This window comes from Sorex araneus, chromosome 1 (genome assembly GCF_027595985.1).
Source record: "Sorex araneus isolate mSorAra2 chromosome 1, mSorAra2.pri, whole genome shotgun sequence".
In the NCBI taxonomy this organism is placed as follows: Eukaryota; Metazoa; Chordata; class Mammalia; order Eulipotyphla; family Soricidae; genus Sorex; species Sorex araneus.
In genome coordinates, this window is record NC_073302.1 from 108,064,325 (window position 1) to 108,083,357 (window position 19,033).

At 55.2% G+C, this 19,033-nt stretch overlaps 1 protein-coding gene across 1 annotated transcript in view; it reads right to left on the reverse strand.

The window, feature by feature from the left end:
- Positions 1-19,033, reverse strand: part of MYO10 (myosin X) — a 197,204-nt gene that overhangs the window by 11,731 nt on the left and 166,440 nt on the right. The window contains exons 24-33 of the mRNA XM_055135527.1: positions 17,834-17,879; positions 15,666-16,523; positions 11,910-12,033; positions 9,025-9,268; positions 8,645-8,740; positions 7,255-7,348; positions 5,404-5,459; positions 2,423-2,565; positions 2,023-2,217; positions 628-785 (exon numbers count right to left, since the gene is read on the reverse strand). Of these exons, the coding sequence (XP_054991502.1) occupies positions 628-785; positions 2,023-2,217; positions 2,423-2,565; positions 5,404-5,459; positions 7,255-7,348; positions 8,645-8,740; positions 9,025-9,268; positions 11,910-12,033; positions 15,666-16,523; positions 17,834-17,879 (2,014 nt within the window). The remainder of the gene's footprint in view (positions 1-627; positions 786-2,022; positions 2,218-2,422; positions 2,566-5,403; positions 5,460-7,254; positions 7,349-8,644; positions 8,741-9,024; positions 9,269-11,909; positions 12,034-15,665; positions 16,524-17,833; positions 17,880-19,033) is intronic.

The following is a 19,033-nucleotide window of genomic DNA, read 5'->3' on the forward strand; positions in this document are numbered from 1 at the left end:
CGAGTTTCTACAGCCGTCTGGTTTCCGTGTGGGTGTGTGGTCTGAACACTACCCCACAGGAGGGCACTTCGTAGGCTGCCCCTGGACGGTGCCCGAGCTGACGAAGGCTCCTCAGAGCACAGCAGGCCGTGTCTTGGCACAGACCACACACCATGCCCCTGCAAGTGGGGCGCAGCCCTGCGCCCCCAGGAGAAGCCCCTTCTTCCTTGTGCTTGCAGAGTGCAGAGGTGAGGTTTGCTCTGTGCCAACCTCAAAGGCCTCCGTGAAGACAAAATACTTCCAGCATGAAATTCCACCTAAATCTTGCTTTTAGGTTCCTACATAAAAGAGTCGCGCCATGCTTACACAATGAGCTGACAGTGAGTTCTAACTGAGACTTCAGAACTGAGCCTGCAGGGATACCGAGCAGGTAAAGTGCTGGCCTGGCACGCAGCCGACCCAAGTCCCATCCCCAGCATCCCATACGGTCCCCCTGAGCCCGCCAGGAGGAAAGATTCCCAAGTGCGGGGCCAGGAGCAACCCCTGAGCACCACCTGGTGAGGCCCAAATAGAAACAGAGAAAACCCAACCCGAGCTTGGCCAAACTGCCCCCCGAAGAGAACCAGGGGGTGGGTGAACCCCGCTGACCTTGATATCTTGAATTAGCTGCTGCGTGGGGGTGTCGATGGGGGCCTTGGTGTCCGTCACGTTCTGGATGGCGCTGGACCACCGAGTGGCCTCATTGAGCAGTTTGGTGTAGAGTCGGTAACAGTGTTTGCGCCCGTACACGGTGACGTTCCAGTAACCTGTGGCAGTGCAGCCGTGCACACGAGTTGGTTAATAGCCTGTGTCCCGGGTGAGATGCCCACCCTGGCCTCCCACTGCGGGTGGACGCCGTCCACGTGAGCCTCTTCTGGCGGGAATACACTCCGACAGAGAGTGGCTGAGTGTGTCTGCGAGCTCCGGCCCAGGCCTGCTAGCCTTGCATCCAAAGACGCACAGAGCTCACAGTGGGGAGGGCAGAAGCCAGCAGTGGGGGCCTGGACAGTGAGCTCTGCTTGGACAACAGGCACGGGCGGGCACTCCAGGCCCTTCAGGGCTCAACTAAGGTGCTGAGACCTTCCCGTCTCTTTTCCTTCCCTTAGGTTCTCCCCGGAGAAAAAAGCGCCTTGCAGCCGGCCAGTGGCCACCACGCTACACACAAGCCAGAATCTGTAACTGAGAGACCGCTTCAACAGGTAGAACAAGTCCTTTTAAAATGCTTAACCAGGGCCGGAGCGATAGCACAGCGGGTAGGGCGTTTGCCTTGCACACGGCCGACCTGGGTTCGATTCCCAGCATCCTATATGGTCCCTGAGCACCGCCAGGAGTAATTCCTGAGTGCAGAGCCAGGAGGAACCCCTGTGCATCGCCGGGTGTGATCCAAGAAAGAAAAAAAGAAAAAAAGAAAAAAAAAGAATGCATAACTGCATTTGCAAAACTAACCGCAAATCACTAACCAGCAACACCCCTCCCGCAACACAAACAACCCAGAAACAGTTCCATCCTACTCCAAAGGAGGGGCACCGTCCCCTGAAACCATATTTTCCTCGGTGACTTTCAAGGGCAGTCAGGATTTGGGCTTTTGGAAGATACTTTGGTTTAAAAAAAAAAAATAAAGAAAGAGGAAGGGCCAGAAGAATAGGGCAGTGGGTAGAGTGTTTGTCTTGCACGCAGCCAACCCGACTTTGATCCCCAGCATCCCATATGGCCCCCTGAGCACCACCAGGAGTAATTCCTGAGTGCAGAGCCAGGAGCAAGCCTTGAGTATTACTGGGTGTGACCCAAAAAAGGAAAAGAAAGGAAAAAAAAAGAGAGAAAAACCCATAAACTGTAGCAGCTTCCTGGAGGATCGTCTTTGCCTTTTCACACAGAACTGAGCTACGAAGACCCTGCAAGTCAGTCAGGGCCTGAGTCCGCCTGGCTGCCTCCGAGGAGAAGCCCCAGGAGCTTTTGCGGGGAGAGCAGCCCGCTCTCCCCCACGGCCCCGCCCCGCCCCATTACCTGTCTCCTTGAAGATCTTCTCGTCCGGAGGGACGACGGAGCAGAGGCTGTTGAGGACCAGGGTGCCCAGCTTCAGGGCGTTCTTCTCCGAGCTCTTGTAGTAGTCCAGGGAGTTGTGGGTGAGCACGAACCAGCGCTTCTTCAGCTTCAGCGAAGACATCTTCGGGCTGTTCTTGACCTCTTTGTGCAGCCACCCTGGGGAGGGGCAGAGCGGGAGCGAGGGAGTCAGGGGGCACTGGCAAGCAGCGAAGCGAAGCACATCCCGGGTGCACCCCGCCCCCGACAGCCAGGCCCATCCCTCCCCCACCCGGCCCGGATCACGTGTTTTGAGGATTTTGGGGTCCCCAGGGGTCCCCAGGGGTCCCCGTGATGCAGGCCTCAGTGCCCGGCGAGCGGTCACCTCTGACGATGAACTCCTGGCCCTCCACGCGCGTGTCGCCCTTGGACCTCTGCAGCAGGGTGATCCAGTGGTGCATCTCCTCTGGCGTGTCGGCGTTGCAGTGCAGGACGCGGTTGGCCGTGATGATCACGAAGGAATTGGGTCTGCGTGGACAGGGGGGAGAAGAGGAGTCGTCTCTGAGCGTGCGTGTCCCCAGACCCCAGCGCGCCGCCGCCCGCTCCGCTGAGAGTCGGAGGGGCTGCAGCCAGCAGGACGGGACCCGTGAGCTTTATCGAGTCGAATCTTTGCTCGTCCCCGCAGACTTTCTCGAAGGCACCATTAGCCTTTAGCGGAGGACCGACACATGCCGAAGGTCCTGCCAGGGGAAAAACATTCCTTCCTGCAAAACTTTCCAGATGAAAACTTGGTTCCCGGAAGGCTAAATAAGGTGAGGGCAGGGGGCGGAAAAAAAAAAGTTTATTTGGGGAGGGGTGGGGCTGGGGAGGGTTGCCTTTCCAAAATAAATCTCTCTGCCCTTGGATCTAGCCTTGGATAATATTTCTGTGGGTCAGACAGCAGATCGGTAACGAGGTGTCAGTGGAACATCTTAGACGCTTGATTATTCCGGGCACAGAGAGCCACCTGGTCTGTGTTTGCAAAGCAATCGAGTGAGGGCGCGTTTCCCGGCCGGGGCTAAAGGGATAGTGGAAATTTCCTCTCGCGCTTTGCTCCCTCCGGCCTGGCCATGCTCTCGGCCCCTGCTCAGACCCCCACCCCCCGCCGCCCCATTTCCATTCATAGGCTGGTGGTGGGGACCCGCTTCTGGCCAGTGTTGAGAAGCTCGCCGCAGTTACACTCAAGGTTCAGAAGTAAAGCTGGGGGGGGTGGGTGCAGGGGGGGACGGGGAGTGGGATGGCGAGAGGGACTCTAGGATAGTGGTGGTGAATGGGCACTGGTGGAGGGATGGGTACTTGATCAGTGTATGACTGAAACGCAATCACAGAAGTTTGTAAGTCTGTAACTGAATCTCACGGTGATTCATTAAAAAATTTAAAAATATATATAAAATTAAGAAAAAAAAAAGCAAGCAAGCTACAGGGCAAGGGAGAACAGCAGGCTGGAGTGCAGGGAGGCGGGCAGTGTCCTTAAAAGCACATGCAAAATTTTCTGTAGTCGGGGAAGGAAAGTCTGGGTGGAAAGTTCCAAGTATCGCATGGCTGGCCAGTGGGAGCCGATGTGGCTTTGGGGCAGAAGGACGGTTAATAGGCCTGACGCTCCGGACGGGAGAACCCGGCTCTTCTCACCCGCAGCACTGACATCTCCAGAGTCTGAAGAGTTTATGTAAGGGACCAAACTGCAGCGTTGCTGCTGAGGATCCCTCGTGGAGGGTGGGATGATGGAGACCCCAGAGCCCCGATTCTGTCTACAAGACACTATGGACTGGCTGTGGGCCCATTTTAATTTTAACATTAGAAAAATTGGAGCTGGGAAGCCTGAGCAATAGCACAGCGGGGAGGGCGTTTGCCTTGCACTCGGCCAACCCAGGTTTGATTCCCAACATCCATAGGGTCCCCCGAGCACCGCCAGGAGTAATTCCTGAGTGCAGAGCCAGGAGGAACCCTAGTGCATCGCCGGGTGTGACCCAAAAATTAAAAATTAATAATAATAATAACAATAATAATAATAATAATAATAATAGGGAAACGGACCCTCTGCACCTAAAGACTTTGATTCCAGAGACCTAACACTTTCGGGCATCCAGCGCAGCTTCTAATAACAATGCACTGGGACTGCAAACTAGGCTTCAGCCCTGTGCTGCCCGGGGGTGGAGTTTTTTCCTCCCCACCTTGTCTTCCTGCACGGAAAACGGCGGCGGTGGTGGCAAAACAGCAGAGGCAGCAACCGCATGGCAGGCACCATCTTTGAGAATCCTAACCCAAAGGTATTCGATTTCTACACTTGGGGCTCCCAGGGACTCATGAGAAGGGGGTGTAACCGGCTCGCCCTCGGCCCAGATAAATTCGGAGCTGCTGAGCGGGAAACGGACCCTCTGTGCCTAAAGACTTTGATTCCAGAGACCTAACACTTTCGGGCATCCAGCGCAGCTTCTAATAACAATGCACTGGGACTGCAAACTGGGATATGCAATTTCTGGTAGAATTTTCCCTGGACTTTATACAGAAATCCAAAACCGCGCGGAGTCCGCACGACTTAATATCTATAATTGTCAGCTACGTGAAACGGTTCCTTTTGAACAGGTCTGACTTGGGGGGGAAACTCCAAATAATAACAGTAAGTTTATGTTGAAATATTGAAGGTTATTAATGTAGCAGCCACCTCTCTGGACTGTGAACTAAGCAAAAGTCCCACGCCGGCCGTTGCGGCGTGGCGTACACCATACTATGAGGCGCGGGATTGGGGATGAGGGTGGAAAAAAAAAAAAGGGAAAAGGAAAAAGGAAAAAAAAAAGAAGAAGAAGAATAGTTATGTACTTGTAGCAGGGGAGCTCCATATCTCTTCATTCCCAGCAATGGAAAACTAATTATCAAATGCTTCCTTGGTAGTAGGTCTGTCTCTCTTGGGTGGAAACTCCAACAACTATAGTGAGTTTTGTGTTGAAATATGGAATGTAGTCAAGGTAAAGAGCAAATGAAGTGAAATTCATTAGTTATACAGTAGGGGGTAAGGGGTGGGGGTGGGGTGTATAATGGGGTTTTTGGTGGTGGAATATGGGCACTGGTGAAGGGACGGGTGTTTGAATATTGTATAACTGAAACATAAACCTGAGAACTTTCTAACTTTCCACATGGTGATTTAATAAAAAGTTAATAATAATAATAATAATAATGATAATAATAAAGGAAGCATATTTTTCACGTGTACATGGTTCAGGGTCTATGTCCCCACAATCCTTTCACAGGCCCACCCATAGAGGCGAAGTCCCCGAGCCCAGGGACCTGGCAGGTCTGGCGGCTCTGGTCAAGGGTCACCTCTGAGCTTACCTGTCGGGGCTGTCGGAGGCGCACACGGAATCAATGAGCCCCACGTCCAGAGTGCCCTGAGGGAGAGTACAAAGGAGAGACTGAGATCAGCGCAGGCGGGAGGTGACTCACCCCAAAACCCCGAAACCCATTCCCTGCGACAGCCCCAGACTGGAAACCGCGCAGGGGTCCAAGAACAGAGGGGCCCGAACAGGAAGCCACGGGACATACACCCAGTGGGACAGTATTTGCAGCGAGGAAAGAGGACGGCACGCAACTGGCTGCCCTCATGGAGGGATGGGGCGTGGGTGAGGTCAGCGGAGGGAGAGGGTCAGACCCAGAATGTTCTCTCTCGTACGCGGGATACAGAGACACCAAGTACGGGAGCAACAAAGCCCCGGAGGTGACAGAAACGCAGAGCAGGGGACCTGGTCTTCGGCGGAAGCTGCCACTGGATTGGGGGGGGGGTAAGTCAGGGAAGGGGGCACTAGGGCAATGGGGGGGAGGTGCCTGCCGCAGGGGCTGCTGGGGGACCGGAGGGAAGCCGGGGACACCGGGAGAGGGTAGTGGGCACTGGTGAAGGGACTGGTGTGGGAATATTGTGTGCCTGAAACCTAATAAGGAATAACTGTTACTCTGTAATTCATGGTGATTGATGTTCTTAATTATCCAAAGTGAAGGGGGGGAGAGGGAGAAGGAGGAGGAGGAGGAGGAGGAGGAGGAGGGGGGGGGAGGAGAAGGAGAAGGAGAAGGAGGAGGGAGAAGGAAGAGGAGGGAGGAGGAGGAAGATGAAGAAGAGGAGGAGGAAGATCCCTCAACCTAATCCCAAGAAAGGAGAGAGGAGAAGGAGGAGAGGAGGAGGAAGAGGAGGAAGATGAGGAAGAGGAGGAGGAAGATCCTTCAACCTAATTCCAAGAAGAAAGAAGGGGGGAGGGGGAGGAAGATGAGGAAGAGGGGAAGGGGGAGGGGGAGGGGGAAGGGAAGGAGGGGGGTGGGGGAAGGGGAGGAGGGGGGAGGAGGGGGGGAGGAGGAGGGGGGAGGGGGGGAGGAGGAGGAGGAAAATCTCTCAAACTCTGTCTGGCTCTCAGGATATGCCCTGGATGGTGCTGACAGGCTTCTCTCACCAGGATGAATTTGTGCATTTACGCCATGATCCGTCATTACCGCTTAGACTGACTCTGAGACTGACTGAAACCTCGAAGCTAAGTTTTCCTTATGGGAAAACAACTAGATTTCCGGACAATGATTTCTATGCCCGTTATCCCGTCTGTGAGAGCGAGACAGAAAGAATGTGAGAACTCACCACATCTTTTGAAGAAACATGTGAGGTGCTTCCAAGACTTCATAGAAATGAAAATTTTGTTTTTTGATGGGGGAGGGAGGTTCTTTTAAAGATTTGAGGCGAGGTACCAGATAGTACCGGGGTTAAGGTGCACACGGCTGACCCCAGTTCTATCTCTGGCATCCTCAAATCCAAAAACCAGAGAGTTAAAAAAAAATTAAAAATAAATATTAAAAGGGTGAAGTGATAGTTCAATGGGGAGGGCATTTGCCTTGCATGCGGCTGACCCGGGTTCGATTCCCAGCATCCCATAGGGTCCCCTGAGCACTGCCAGGAGTAATTCCTGAGTACAGAGCCAGGAATAACACCTGAGCATCACCAGGTGTGACCCAAAGAGCAAAAATAATTTTTTTTAAAAAAAGATAAGAAGTGGGAGAACTGAAACCCATCGCTATGGATAATCCATACTCGACTCAGCTTCTCCGCACGATCTCTAAGCAGCATGCTCCTGACTCTAACTATTCTGAAGCTACAGACTGTTTAGAAACCAGAAGTCGCCGCCCCCCACCCGCGGGCCCTCGCCCACGCACCACGGCGTTCTGCGGGTTGGCCTGCTCGTCGTGCATCTCCCGGATCTCCTGGTCGGTGGAGGCGTGGACCTGGCTCAGGACGCTGAACCACTGGCTGTGGGGGGAGACAGGCGTCAGGGAGGGGCGCCCGGGAGCTCCAGGCCGAGCCACTCCGCCTCTCCGCTGCTCCGTCTAGCTGGAAACGGGCTCCATGCCCTCAAGGACCAAGTCAGCAAAACCAGCTGGGGCTCGAGAAGGAGTGACCGAGGTCACTTCTGGTCAGGGACAAGCCTTTCCTTGGGTTCTCCAAAACCTTTACGGACACTTCATGAAGATGAAGAGTTGAGAAACAGGCAGCAAATGAAAAGCGCATTTCTTTAGTTCTACCCCCAAACATTAGATCTCCACTAAAGACCTGACTGTAACCCAGGGGATACTCAAGTGTGTGAGGTCTGAGGCAGAGGCGGGGGGTGGGGGGGTGGGCCAGGGAAGGTGACCCCCATGCAAGGACCAAATCTGGGCAGAACCTGTGACTCCCCAGAGACGGATCCCTGCAGAGGGGAAGCCCTGCGCAGAGCCTCTGCCTGCAGTATACCAGCTCTGCGCCTGGCCCCAGACGGTGCAACAGAACGTCCTAGGGAGCAGAAGGGGCTGCAGAGACCCTCTGTGCACGCACAGGGTCGGAGTCCACGTCTGCATGTGTGGGAGCTGCAGGTGGGATCCCCGGCACCTCACGGTCCCCCGAGCACCGAGGGAAGTGACCCGATTCAGGAGAAGCTACCCACCATGGCCGGGCTGCGGAATTCCAGCCTCATCCTCCCCCCACCCCCGCCCCTCCCCAACAGCCACAAGAAAGAGGCAGTGGCAGAGCCTGCATGAGGACATCCTGTCCATGAGGACACGTGAGTGTGTGACCTGGACCCGTGCTGGGGGTTCGGGGGTCCACTCTCTCCGTGTGAAGGAGTCCCCGTGTTCTGCTGCTTTAACACCGAGGCCTCGGGAACCCTCCAAGTGCCATGAGTCCAGGCGCCAAACAGTCCCTCACAGCCTGTCCTGCCCCTCCTGACACACCTGCTGGGGGTCTCCTGGGAGGCTGAGGGGCACCTGAGAGGTGGTTTTCAGTAGCAGGGGTGGCACAGCTCACAGGAGTCCGTGTCACCTGAGCCAGGGGCACTGGAGCAGGCTCGGGGCCCTGTGCTCTCCGTGGACACTCACACAAACATGCACAGGCGCACACATGCACATACATACACACGCAGTGCCACACGCAGACACACACACAATGTGCGTGCACAGAGCTAGGAGTAACTCCTCGCAAACGCCCCATCAAACGCCCCACTCCGTTTCCAGCCAGGGGGCCCTGGGAGCCCGAGGGGTGGGGGAGGGGGCGGAGCGGCCGGCGGGGCCTCACCTGGCGTCTTCCGGAGACTCGGCAATCAGGTGGAAAGTCCTGTCAGCCAGGACGATGTCGATCCCGTTCTCCTTGCTGGTGTTATCGATGATCTCTCTGCCAAGGGGAGAGAAGCGGGTCGGGACGGGCAGGAAGAAGACTGGGGGGGAGGGGCGGAGGGGAAAGCCCTTCCATGGAAGGGACCTCGCCCCAAGACCCCCACGGGCCCAGCACCCACGACGTGGAGTCACCTCCTAGCTTGTTCCCCTTCGATGGCAGGCGGCTGGGGTTGCTCCTAGCAGTGCTCAGAGGCCCGGGTGTGTGCCGAGTCTGCTCCCGGCCCCTTGCCCCGGCCCTCTCATCCTCCCACCCCGAGCCCACCTCCCCGTCTCGGCACGCACTTGGCCAGGCGGACTTCCACTGTGCCCTTGAGCTTCTCCTCGCTGTCGTTCTCGAAGTACATCAGCTTGGACTGGCGCAGGACGAACCAGCGCCGCTTCCAGTTCCTGCGGGACAGCGTGGACGAGCCGCCGCCCTTCTTGTGCAGCCAGCCCTGCTTGAGGGCCTCCTGCTTGGAGCGGAACCACAGGAACGTCTCGTCCTTGAGCACGCACCAGCGGCGCTTCCAGGAGTTCATGAGCCCACCTGCGGGGGGAGGGGTGGGGGAGTCCATCAGCTCATCCTTTTTAATTTTATAATGTAGGAGCACTGCTATTTATTCAGCCATTGGTTAAGTGGGTTGAATTGGGCATGAACTCCACATTACTTAAAAAAAATTTTTAAATTATATAAGTTAGTTCACAATGTTTGATGACATCCAATATCCAAACACCCATCCCACCACTGCACCTTCCCACCACCAAATTTGGGATGCTTCCATCCCAAACCCCAATCCCTGTCCCCAAACACAGCTGAAATAATACATTTCGTATTGGCTGCTATAAAGAACTGCTGAACATGCTTACAAAAAAGTGTTCATATAGGAAACAGTGTGAAGATTGTTCAATTTTGGCAGGAGCCATGAAGACATTCTATAGGATATCACTAACATGTTGTTAAAGTTTGGGTGACGTAAGCTTTGGTATACATATCTGAAAATATGTATATATGCATATATATATTTCCCTCTATGATCTGTTGCCTACTATCTGAACCCCACCAAGTGTGGTGTGGTAATTATGGAGAATGGGTAGGGAGTGTTTTATGGCGGCGGTTGGGTTCTGGAGGTTTTTGGCTGTCGGGACTGGGTCCCTTGGGGCGGGGAGGGCTCTCACCTGCCCACCTCTGGGGCATCCCGTGTGAAACAGCCTGGCACGGAGTCTGGTGGCATTATGGGGGCCTGATGCTTTGCTCCCTTCTAGGAGAAGCAGCCGTGTGATGTGGACAGTGGCTGATGGCGAGATTATCTGGCGTTGGCAGGAGGCGGTTTATGGGCGTGACCCCTGGGTCTCGGGAGACCGGGGAAAGTGGGCAGAGGATCTCCGCTCCTGGTCCCGTTGCAGGCTCAGCCTTAACCTCGCCCCTCACGGAAGGCGGTCACTGGACACGCAGGCCAGAAAGTCCCAATGCTGAGGAGTCCCAGTTCAAGAGACCCCCTTAGGGTGGGTGAGAGCCTGCCCCGTCCCAAGGGATCCAGCCCTGGCAGCCAAAAACCTCAGGAACCTAAGTGCCGCCACGCGCAAGGCCGCTCCCCACACGCTCGGCTGAGCCTCATGCGTGAGTGAAGTCCGACAAAACCCAGGAATGGGGAACTCTGGGTTCAATGGGACCAGGAGCAGAGATCCTCTGCCCGTTTCCCCGTCTCCGGAAACCCAGGGGTCACGCCCATAAACCACCTCTGGCTGGCGCCAGATAATCTCACCATTGGCCACCATCCAAATGGCACATCCTTCTCTCCCGGAAGGGAGCATCACACGACGCTCACCATAGCCACAGCCATGCCACCGAACCCCACACCAGGCTGTCTCACTCGGGGCGTCCCAGAGGGGGGTGGGTGAGAATCCTCCCCGCCCCAAGGGACCCAACGCCAGCAGCTGAAAACCTCCAGAACCCAACCACCGCCACGCTCAGGGCCGCTCCCCACATGCTCGGGCCGAGCCTCACCCACAAGTGAACCTACTCCTGGGCCACGTGGCCACATTTGAGGCTGCGGAACACATCGTAAGACACACCCTACCCATTCTCCAAGAGTACCATACACATTTGATGGGGGTCAAATAGTAGGCAACCAATCACAGAGGGAAACATATATATATATATATGTATATATACATACATATGTATATACATATACATATTTACAGATATTCTAGCTGGAGCTAACGGTGTAAGTTTGTGTTATTAAAGTTCTTAGTCATTCGATTCCTCTGTCCCTCTCGGAGAGCCCGGCAAAGCTACCGAGAGTATCCCGCCCGCATGGCAGAGCCTGGCAAGCTCCCCGTGGCGTATTCGATATGCCAAAAACAGTAACAACAAATCTCACAATGGAGACGTTACTGGTGCCCGCTTGAGCAAATCGATGAACAACGGGATGACACTGACAGTACTACATATTTACAGATATATATACACGAAGGTTCACAAGGCTCAACCTTCCACAACATGCTAGTGATCTTTAATAGGTCTTAATGGCCTCTGCCAAAATAGAATAATCTTCACACTCTATTTCTTCTGTGAATACTTTTTCGTAGCATTCTCAGCGGGTTTTCATAACCAACAATACAAAATATAATATATTAAGACCTATTAAAGATCACTAGCATGTTCTGCTTTGGGATACAGAACGGGGTTCGAGATGGAAATATCCCAAATATGGTGGTGGGAAGGTGTCATGGTGGTGGGTTTGGTGTTTGAATATTAAATGTAATCAAATATTGTGCACTACTTTATAAAATAAAAAAAGAAAAAGAAAAAGAAAAAAAAAAGAATCTCCCCCTAGAGCCCCCCACTGCCGGGCGCCGGAAGCAGCTGGGCGAGTGGCCGCTTTCCCAGGCGCACAGTATCTGTCGAGGCTCTCGACCTGGCGGGAGGGAGCGGTGCGCCCGGGGCCAGCTGTTTGTGTCCGTGTGTGTGTGAGAGAGGAAACGTCGTGCGGAGGAGCGAGAGGAAGAGGGGGAGAGCGGAAGGCAGGCAGGAAGGGCGCCCAAGGAGGCCAAGGCCAGGGAGCGTGGCTGCGGCCCCGACAGACACCCCTGTGCAGTGCTGTCTCGGGTCACCCACGCGGCCCCGAGGACCACAGGCCGCGGCAACCCTCCCGCCTCCCGCCCGTGGCCGACCCGTGGCCCACCTTTCATGTAGAGGAAGCTGTGGAAGTAGGGCAGCGTGACGCAGCTGTACACCGAGTCCCGCCGGTACGACAGCTCGTCGTCCGTGTCGAAGCGCGCGTCAAAGTCCTCCTCGCTGTCCTCAAACTGGGCCACAAGGAGTGAGACAGGCAGGGTGAGCGGAAACGGAGGCGAGGAAGGCCCCCGTTCACACATACACACTCACACACAGACAGAAACACACACAGAGACAGAGACACACACCAGGCTACCACGTACCCTCACAGCGGAAAGAGGTGAGGAAGGCCCCCGTGGGCACACACGCACACACGGCCGCCAGCTACCCTCACAGCGGGGGTTGAAACCATGACTCAGAAGCAACAATGACGTCTACCACCACCCCACATGTGGCCATCTAAAGATCAGGTTGACCAAACATTGACTGTCCGTGATTCAGACAATAAAACACCAAAGAGAGAGTGTGGTGTGTGAGTTTGAGTGTGTGAGTGTGTGTGTATGTGCTGGCTTTTGGGCACACCAGCAGTGCTCAGGGCTCACTCTTGGTGGTGGTGGGTGGGGGAGGGGACTTCGAGGGTCAGCTGTATGAAGGCAAGAGCCTTAACTCCTGGGCTATCTCCAGTCCCATTCTTCAAAGTTGCACCGATGTCAAAGGGTATAATTTGAACCGAGCATGGTCAGAGCTGACGCTCTTTAAATGACTATGCCAAAAATAGCTGCAGGTCTTAGAAAGTCAGGGAGCAAGCGAGTGAGAGAAAGAGAGAGAGAAAGAAAGGGAGAGAGAGATTGTGTAAAAACTTATTTGATCGGGGGGGGCTGGAGCAATAGCACAGCGGGGAGGGTGTTGCCTTGCATGCGGTCGACCCGGGTTCAATTCCCAGCATCCCATATAGTCCCCTGAGCACCGCCAGGGGTAATTCCTGAGTGCAGAGCCAGGAGTAACCCCTGTGCATCGCCGGGTGTGACCCAAAAAGCAAAAAAAAAACCCAACCAACCAACCAAACAAAAAAACCTTATTTGATCGGAATATAGGACTGGAGTGACAGCACAGTGGGTAGGGCATTGGCCTTGCACGAGGCTGGCCCGGGTTCAATTCCTCTGCCCCTCTTGGAGAGCCCGGCAAGCTACCAAGAGAGCATCCCAACCGCACGGCAGAGCCTGGCAAGCTAACCGTGGTATATGCCAAAAACAGTAACAAGTCTCACAATGGAGATGTTACTGGTGCCCGCTCGAGCAAATCGATGAATAATGGGATGACAGTACAGTGTATAGGAAAAGTGATACTCTCACATCTGGTGCAGCCGCCCAAATCTCAAGTGTGGGCTGTGTTCCACGGCAGATGGGCTGCCGTCTCCCTGGGGGCTTGGCTATGGAATGTTAATCAATAGTGAGGGGCGGAGGGTGTGAGCAGCTGGAAGCAGGGCGAGTCCCGAGTCCGAATTAGGAATTTGTCAGTGCCCACAGTGCTCGGGCTATGGGGAAGCTGTGAGTCTGAGACGGCCACCAGGAAAACAAAGAGAAATAGGGCGGGGAGGTGGCCACGGCAGCCCCTCCCTCACAGCGCAGACACGTCCGAGCGAAGCTGGTCTCCAATGTGGCTCTCTGGCCTCCGAGGGCCTGGACCTGGGCCCATGGCATCTCTGTGTCCACTTTGCTGCCCGCGGCCCCTTCGGCCCAACACTGGGGGCCAAGAAAACCCTGCTGCTCATTTCTGTTGGCTGTCTGCCTCTGACCTGGCCGGCCAACGTTGATGCAAGCCAGCGGAGGGGAGGGGGGGGAAATGAGAAAATAGAAGGAAACTACTGGGTCAGTGCTGGAGCCACAGAGTCTGGGTAGACCCTGTGGGGTCCCTCTTTTTTTTTTTTTTTTGTTTTTTGGGTCACACTAAGCAGTGCTCAAGGGTTACTCCTGGCTCTGCACCCAGGAATCAATCCTGGCGGTGCTCGGGGGGACACTATGGGATGGTGGAGATTGAACCCGGGTTGGCAGTGTGCAAGGCAAGCGTTCTACCCACTGTGCTATCTCTCCGGCCCTTCGGGGTCCCTCTTTTTTTTTTTTCTTTTTGGGTCATACCTGGCGATGCACAGGGGTTACTCCTGGCTCTGCACTCAGGAATCACTCCTGGCGGTGTTCAGGGGACCATATGGGATGCTGGGAATCGAACCCGGGTTGGCCGAGTGCAAGGCAAACACCCTCCCCGCTGTGCTATTGCTCCAGCTCCTAGAGGGTCCCTCTTACCCAGAGCAGGTTGGCCTGTGAGCTACGCAGGTGACGGAACTTCCACGGGCCCTTAGTATGTCTAGTTCCAGGCGAGGGATACCCCATTTCCTAAGCTGCTGCAAAGTTATGTGAAAATTTTTCATTCTCCGTGAACAACTCCAATGTTCGGGGGCCCGAGAGATGGTACAGGAGGGGGATGTGTTGGCCTGGCAAGTGGGCTCAGTGGTGAGCCCTGGTTTAGTCTCCAGGACCATGGATGTTCCTCTGAGCACTGCCAGGGGGCACTCCTGAGCAGAGTTAGGAGCAGCCCCTGAGCATTGCTGGGTGTGCCCTAAACACCAGTGCTCATCAAACTGCTGGGTACAGCTCAAACCCCTGGCACCACAAACACACAAAGCGCCCATTTTCTTAGAATTTGGCCCCCAAAGCATGGTGGCTGACCCCCGGCGTTCACTGCTTCTGGCAAGAGGAAGGGGGTGAATGTCTGAGTCTTCGTTATTTTTGTCTGTTTGTGGGCCACACTGTGAGATATCACATATGAGATATCATATGTGCTCAGGGGACCATATGGGGTGCCTGGGACAGAACCCAGGTTGGCTGTGTGCAAGGCAAGCGCACTCCTGCCATACTATAGCCCACATCTAAGAGCATTTCTTAAGTATTTCTCACCCAGCTCTGTGTGTGTATGTGTGTGTATATGTGTGCGTGTGTGTATGGTATGTGTGGTATGTATGAGTGTGTATGTGTGTGTGTGGTATGTGCAATATGTATGAGTATAGTATGATGTCTGTGGTGTGTGTATGGTATGTGTATTTGTATATAAGTGTGTATGCGTGTGAATGTATGTGTGGTATTTGAGTGTGAGTGTGAGGTGTGAGTGTGCATGGTGTGAGTGCTGAGTGTGTGAGTGTATGTGTGTATGTTGAGTGTGTGTGGTATGTATGTTTATGTATGTGTGGGTGTATGTGTGTGGTGAGTGTGTGCATGCGTATGTGAGCATGTGGTATGTGTCTATGTGAGAGTGTGGTGTGTATATGTGTGGTGAGTATGAGTGTGTGTATGTGTGGTATGTGTATAAGTGTTTGTGAGCGTGACTATGTGTGTGTGGTATGTGTGTGTGTGAATGTGTGTGGTATGAGTGTGTAACTGTGTCAGTGTGAGTGGTGTGGCAGTCCGCTGTAAATGGTGGAGGCGGGTCCCCCAGCCCCGTCCCAGTCCAGGAATGGGTTGAGGTAAGGAATGGGGTAAGGGGCGGAGCCTGTCAGAGAAGGCTGGGGTAAGGGGTGGAGCCTGTCAGAGCAGGCTGGGGTGAAGGGCGGAGCCTGTCTGAGTGTGGGGGGGGTAAGGGTGGAGCCTGTCAGAGCAGGCGGGGTAAGGGGAGGAGCCTGTCTGAGCGGGTGGGAGGGGTAAGGGGCGGGGCCTGCCAGAGAGGGCTGGGGTAAGGGGCGGGGCCTATCAGAGTGGACTGGAGTAAGGGCTGGAGCCTGTCCGAGCGGGCGGGGTAGGGGGTGGCGGCCCTGTCCTGGGAGAGGGGGGCTCACCGAGGACTGCGCGCCCTCGGAGCTGAAGCGGTAGGCGCCCGAGCTGTTGTAGGTGCCCACGGAGCAGCGGTAGTCGGGCGACCACTGGCTGCCGTAGGAGGTGGAGAAGGTCACGCTGCTGCCCGACGTGACGGCGCCGTCCTCGTAGTCGTCCTGGTCGTAGTCGTAGTCGCCGTCGGGGCCGGGGAGGCCGCCGGCGCCCTGCGGCAGGCAGTAGGTGGGCTCCCCGGAGGAGGCGTCGGAGGGCTCGGAGGGCTCGGAGGGCGCCAGGAGCGCGGTGCTGGCGGCGCCGGGGCTGGCGGGCACCACCGTGTCGTTCATGTACGGGTCCTCCTCGGAGGACTCGTCGCTCGTGCGGATGCCGCTGGTGCGCTGGTCCGAGTGGCCGTGCTCGCTGGGGTTGGGCGAGTCCTTGAAGGCGTCGTCGTCGGCCTCGAAGCCCTCGTCCACCTCCTCCTCGGGGTAGGGCTGGCTGAAGTTGAAGCTGGGCTTGCCGCCCGCCGCGCCTGCCCCCGCCGCCGGCGGCCCCGACAGCGAGCGCTCAATGTTGCGCACGCACTCGTCGATCTCGTCGAAGTTGAGCGACTCCAGGAACTCCTGGGCCGCGCGGCAGGCCTCGTCCTCCAGCCGCCGCAGCTCCTCGTCCCGCAGCTGCTGCAGCTTCTGCAGCGACGCCTCGGTCAGCGACAGCTCCTGCCGCTCCTTCATGCGCTGCAGGTCCTCGATCTCCTTCTCCAGCCGCAGGATCTCCTCCACCTGCTTGTTCTCCTTCTGCGTCTCCAGCTCCCGCGCTCGCTCGGCCTCGCGCTGCCGCTGCTGCAGGGCCTCCAGCTCCTGCTGCTTCCTGGCCTGCTCCTGCTGCAGCGGACAGAGGGGCCGGCGGGCGGTCAGTGCGGGTGACGCTCAAGAGCCCCGAGTCCGGCTCTCGGGAGCTGGGGCCCTGCAGGAGGGGGGCTGAGGGCAGGAGGCCCCAAGGCGGGACCCTCGTCCCAGCAGCCTGGCGCCCTCCTAAGGAGAGGCCGGGCCTGGGTGTAGACCCACGGGCTGGAGCATGTAGGAGTCCCGGGTGTGAACCCTGGTACTGCACGAGCCACGTGTGGCTCCCAGATAGCGGGGAGTGAGACCTGAGGATAGGGCCACACAGAGAGCGGGGCTGTGTGCACTGTGTGAGACAGGAAGGAGGTCATGTGCAAGTGCTGGAGAAAGGTCTGGAAGGCTGCCAAACAACCAACACCACGACCTTTGCTCCCGCAGACCCATGAACTGTGAGAACGTTCATTTCTTCATTTCTTTTTTTTTTTTTGGTTTCTTTGACAGAACATTTCTGTCTATGAGGCCCCCAAAAACAGGGGGTGGTCCCAGCCCTGGCACCCTGACCCTGTGTTTACACTGGCTTAGAGAAAGCTTAACATCGTCAGCATCCTCTCATTCCCAATTGCAGTGGGTTAGAAACGGCCCCAGTAAGATTTTCCCTAATGTTTCGCTCCCAGCTTTGAATCCAAGTCCGTCTCCAGAGCAGCAAAGGAAGGGGGCGGAGGAGGAGCCGTGGGAGGACACTGCTCACACCCAATGAAGTGCAGGGGTTACTCCCGACTCTGCACTCAGGAATCACTCCTGGTGGTGCTCAAGGGACCCTATGGGATGCTGGGGAGAGAACCCGGGTGGGCTGTGTGCAAGGCAAACACCCTGCCCCATGGACTGTCACTCTGGCCCCCATTCATTTCTTTTTTCGGTTTATGAGCTACTCCTGGTGATGCGTAGGGGTCACTCCTGGCTCTGCACTCAGTGCTGGCGGGTTTGGGGGCGGCTTACAAGAGGGGATGCCAGGGACCGAACCCCGGTGGGCTGTGTGCAAGGAAAGTGCCTTTCCCACTGTACTATTGCTCTGGGCCCCATAACACCCATTTCTGTCTATGAGGCCCCCAAAAAGCCGGGGGTGGTCCCAGCCCTGGCACCCTGACCCTGTGTTTACGCTGGCTTAGAGAAAGCTTAACATCGTCAGCATCCACTCATTCCCAATTGCAGTGGGTTAGAAACGGCCCCAGTAAGATTTTCCCTAACGTTTCTCTCCCTTCTAACGCTTTCTCCCAGCTTTGAATCCGAGTCCGTCTCTGGAGCGGCAAAGGAAGGGGGCGGAGGAGGAGCCGTGGGAGAAGGACGCCCCTCACCTGCTGGGCTCGGAGCTCCGCTTCTTTTCTCCTCCTCTCCCGTTCTCTAAAGAACATGAGGAAGAAGGAAAATATGTAAGTGCAATATACACGTTGGCAAAATATATAAGATTCACTCTTCAGAGTGCAAATTCCCTCCAAAGCCCAAGAAACACCTCTAAAAAAATACACACAGCCCAAGGTAGAATAGACTTTTACTATATTATTCTTTTGACCAAAGCATTTTGGTGGGTGGGGAGGTGGTAGGTCCACCCTCAAAAGTGCTCAGAGCTCATTCCTGGCTGTGCACTCAACGGTCACTCCTAGCAATGCTTAGAGGACCGAATGGGGTGCCAGGGATCAGATCAGGGTTGGTTGTGTGAGAGGCAAGCTCCTGGCCCCCTGTTCTATAGCCCTATCCTCGAGAATATCAGCTTTAAGTGCTGTTTTTAAAGGACCCATCAGCTAGGGAGCTAGGTCAAAGGGAAGGAACGGCAGGAGTGACACTTAGCACGCAAGAGGCCTGGATTCCATCCCTGGCACCACATGCACCCTCAAAATTGGGCATGGGGGGGCTGGAGCAATAGCACAGAGGGTAGGGCTTTTGCCTTGCACGCGGCCAACCTGAGTTCAATTCCCAGCATCCTATATGGTCCTCCGAGCACTGCCAGGAGTAATTCCTGAGCACAGAGCCAGGAATGACCCTGGTGCATCACCGGGTATAACCCAAAAAAAAAAGCAAAAAAACCCTAAAAACCTTGAACTCAATGTGATTCACTAATAAAAATAAATAATTTTTAAAAAACCCCGAAAAACACTGGGCATGGGACCAAAATGAAAGCAAAACCAATGTAAAGAGAACCTTTAAGCACTAAAGTGAACATAATTAATTTAGTGTTCTAACTTCCTTAGCTAAGGAGCTAGGATACCGCTCTTGGTACAGTTGTTTCACAAATCTTGATTTTAAGTAGAAGTGTTTTAAATCTAACTGCTTTGCTTGGGGCCATATCCAGTGGTGCTCAGGGATCACTCCTGGTGGTAGTTGGAGGACCAGAAACAGGACTGGGAATTGAACGCAGGTCAGCCACACACAAGGCAAGCACCCGCTGGACTATCTCATCAGCCTCTAGAACTGTTAATTTTATAATGAAAAAAAATTTTATTAAATAAGGCAACCATGAAGGGGCGAGGAGATGGTGCAAACGTGCACAGGAAGCCAAG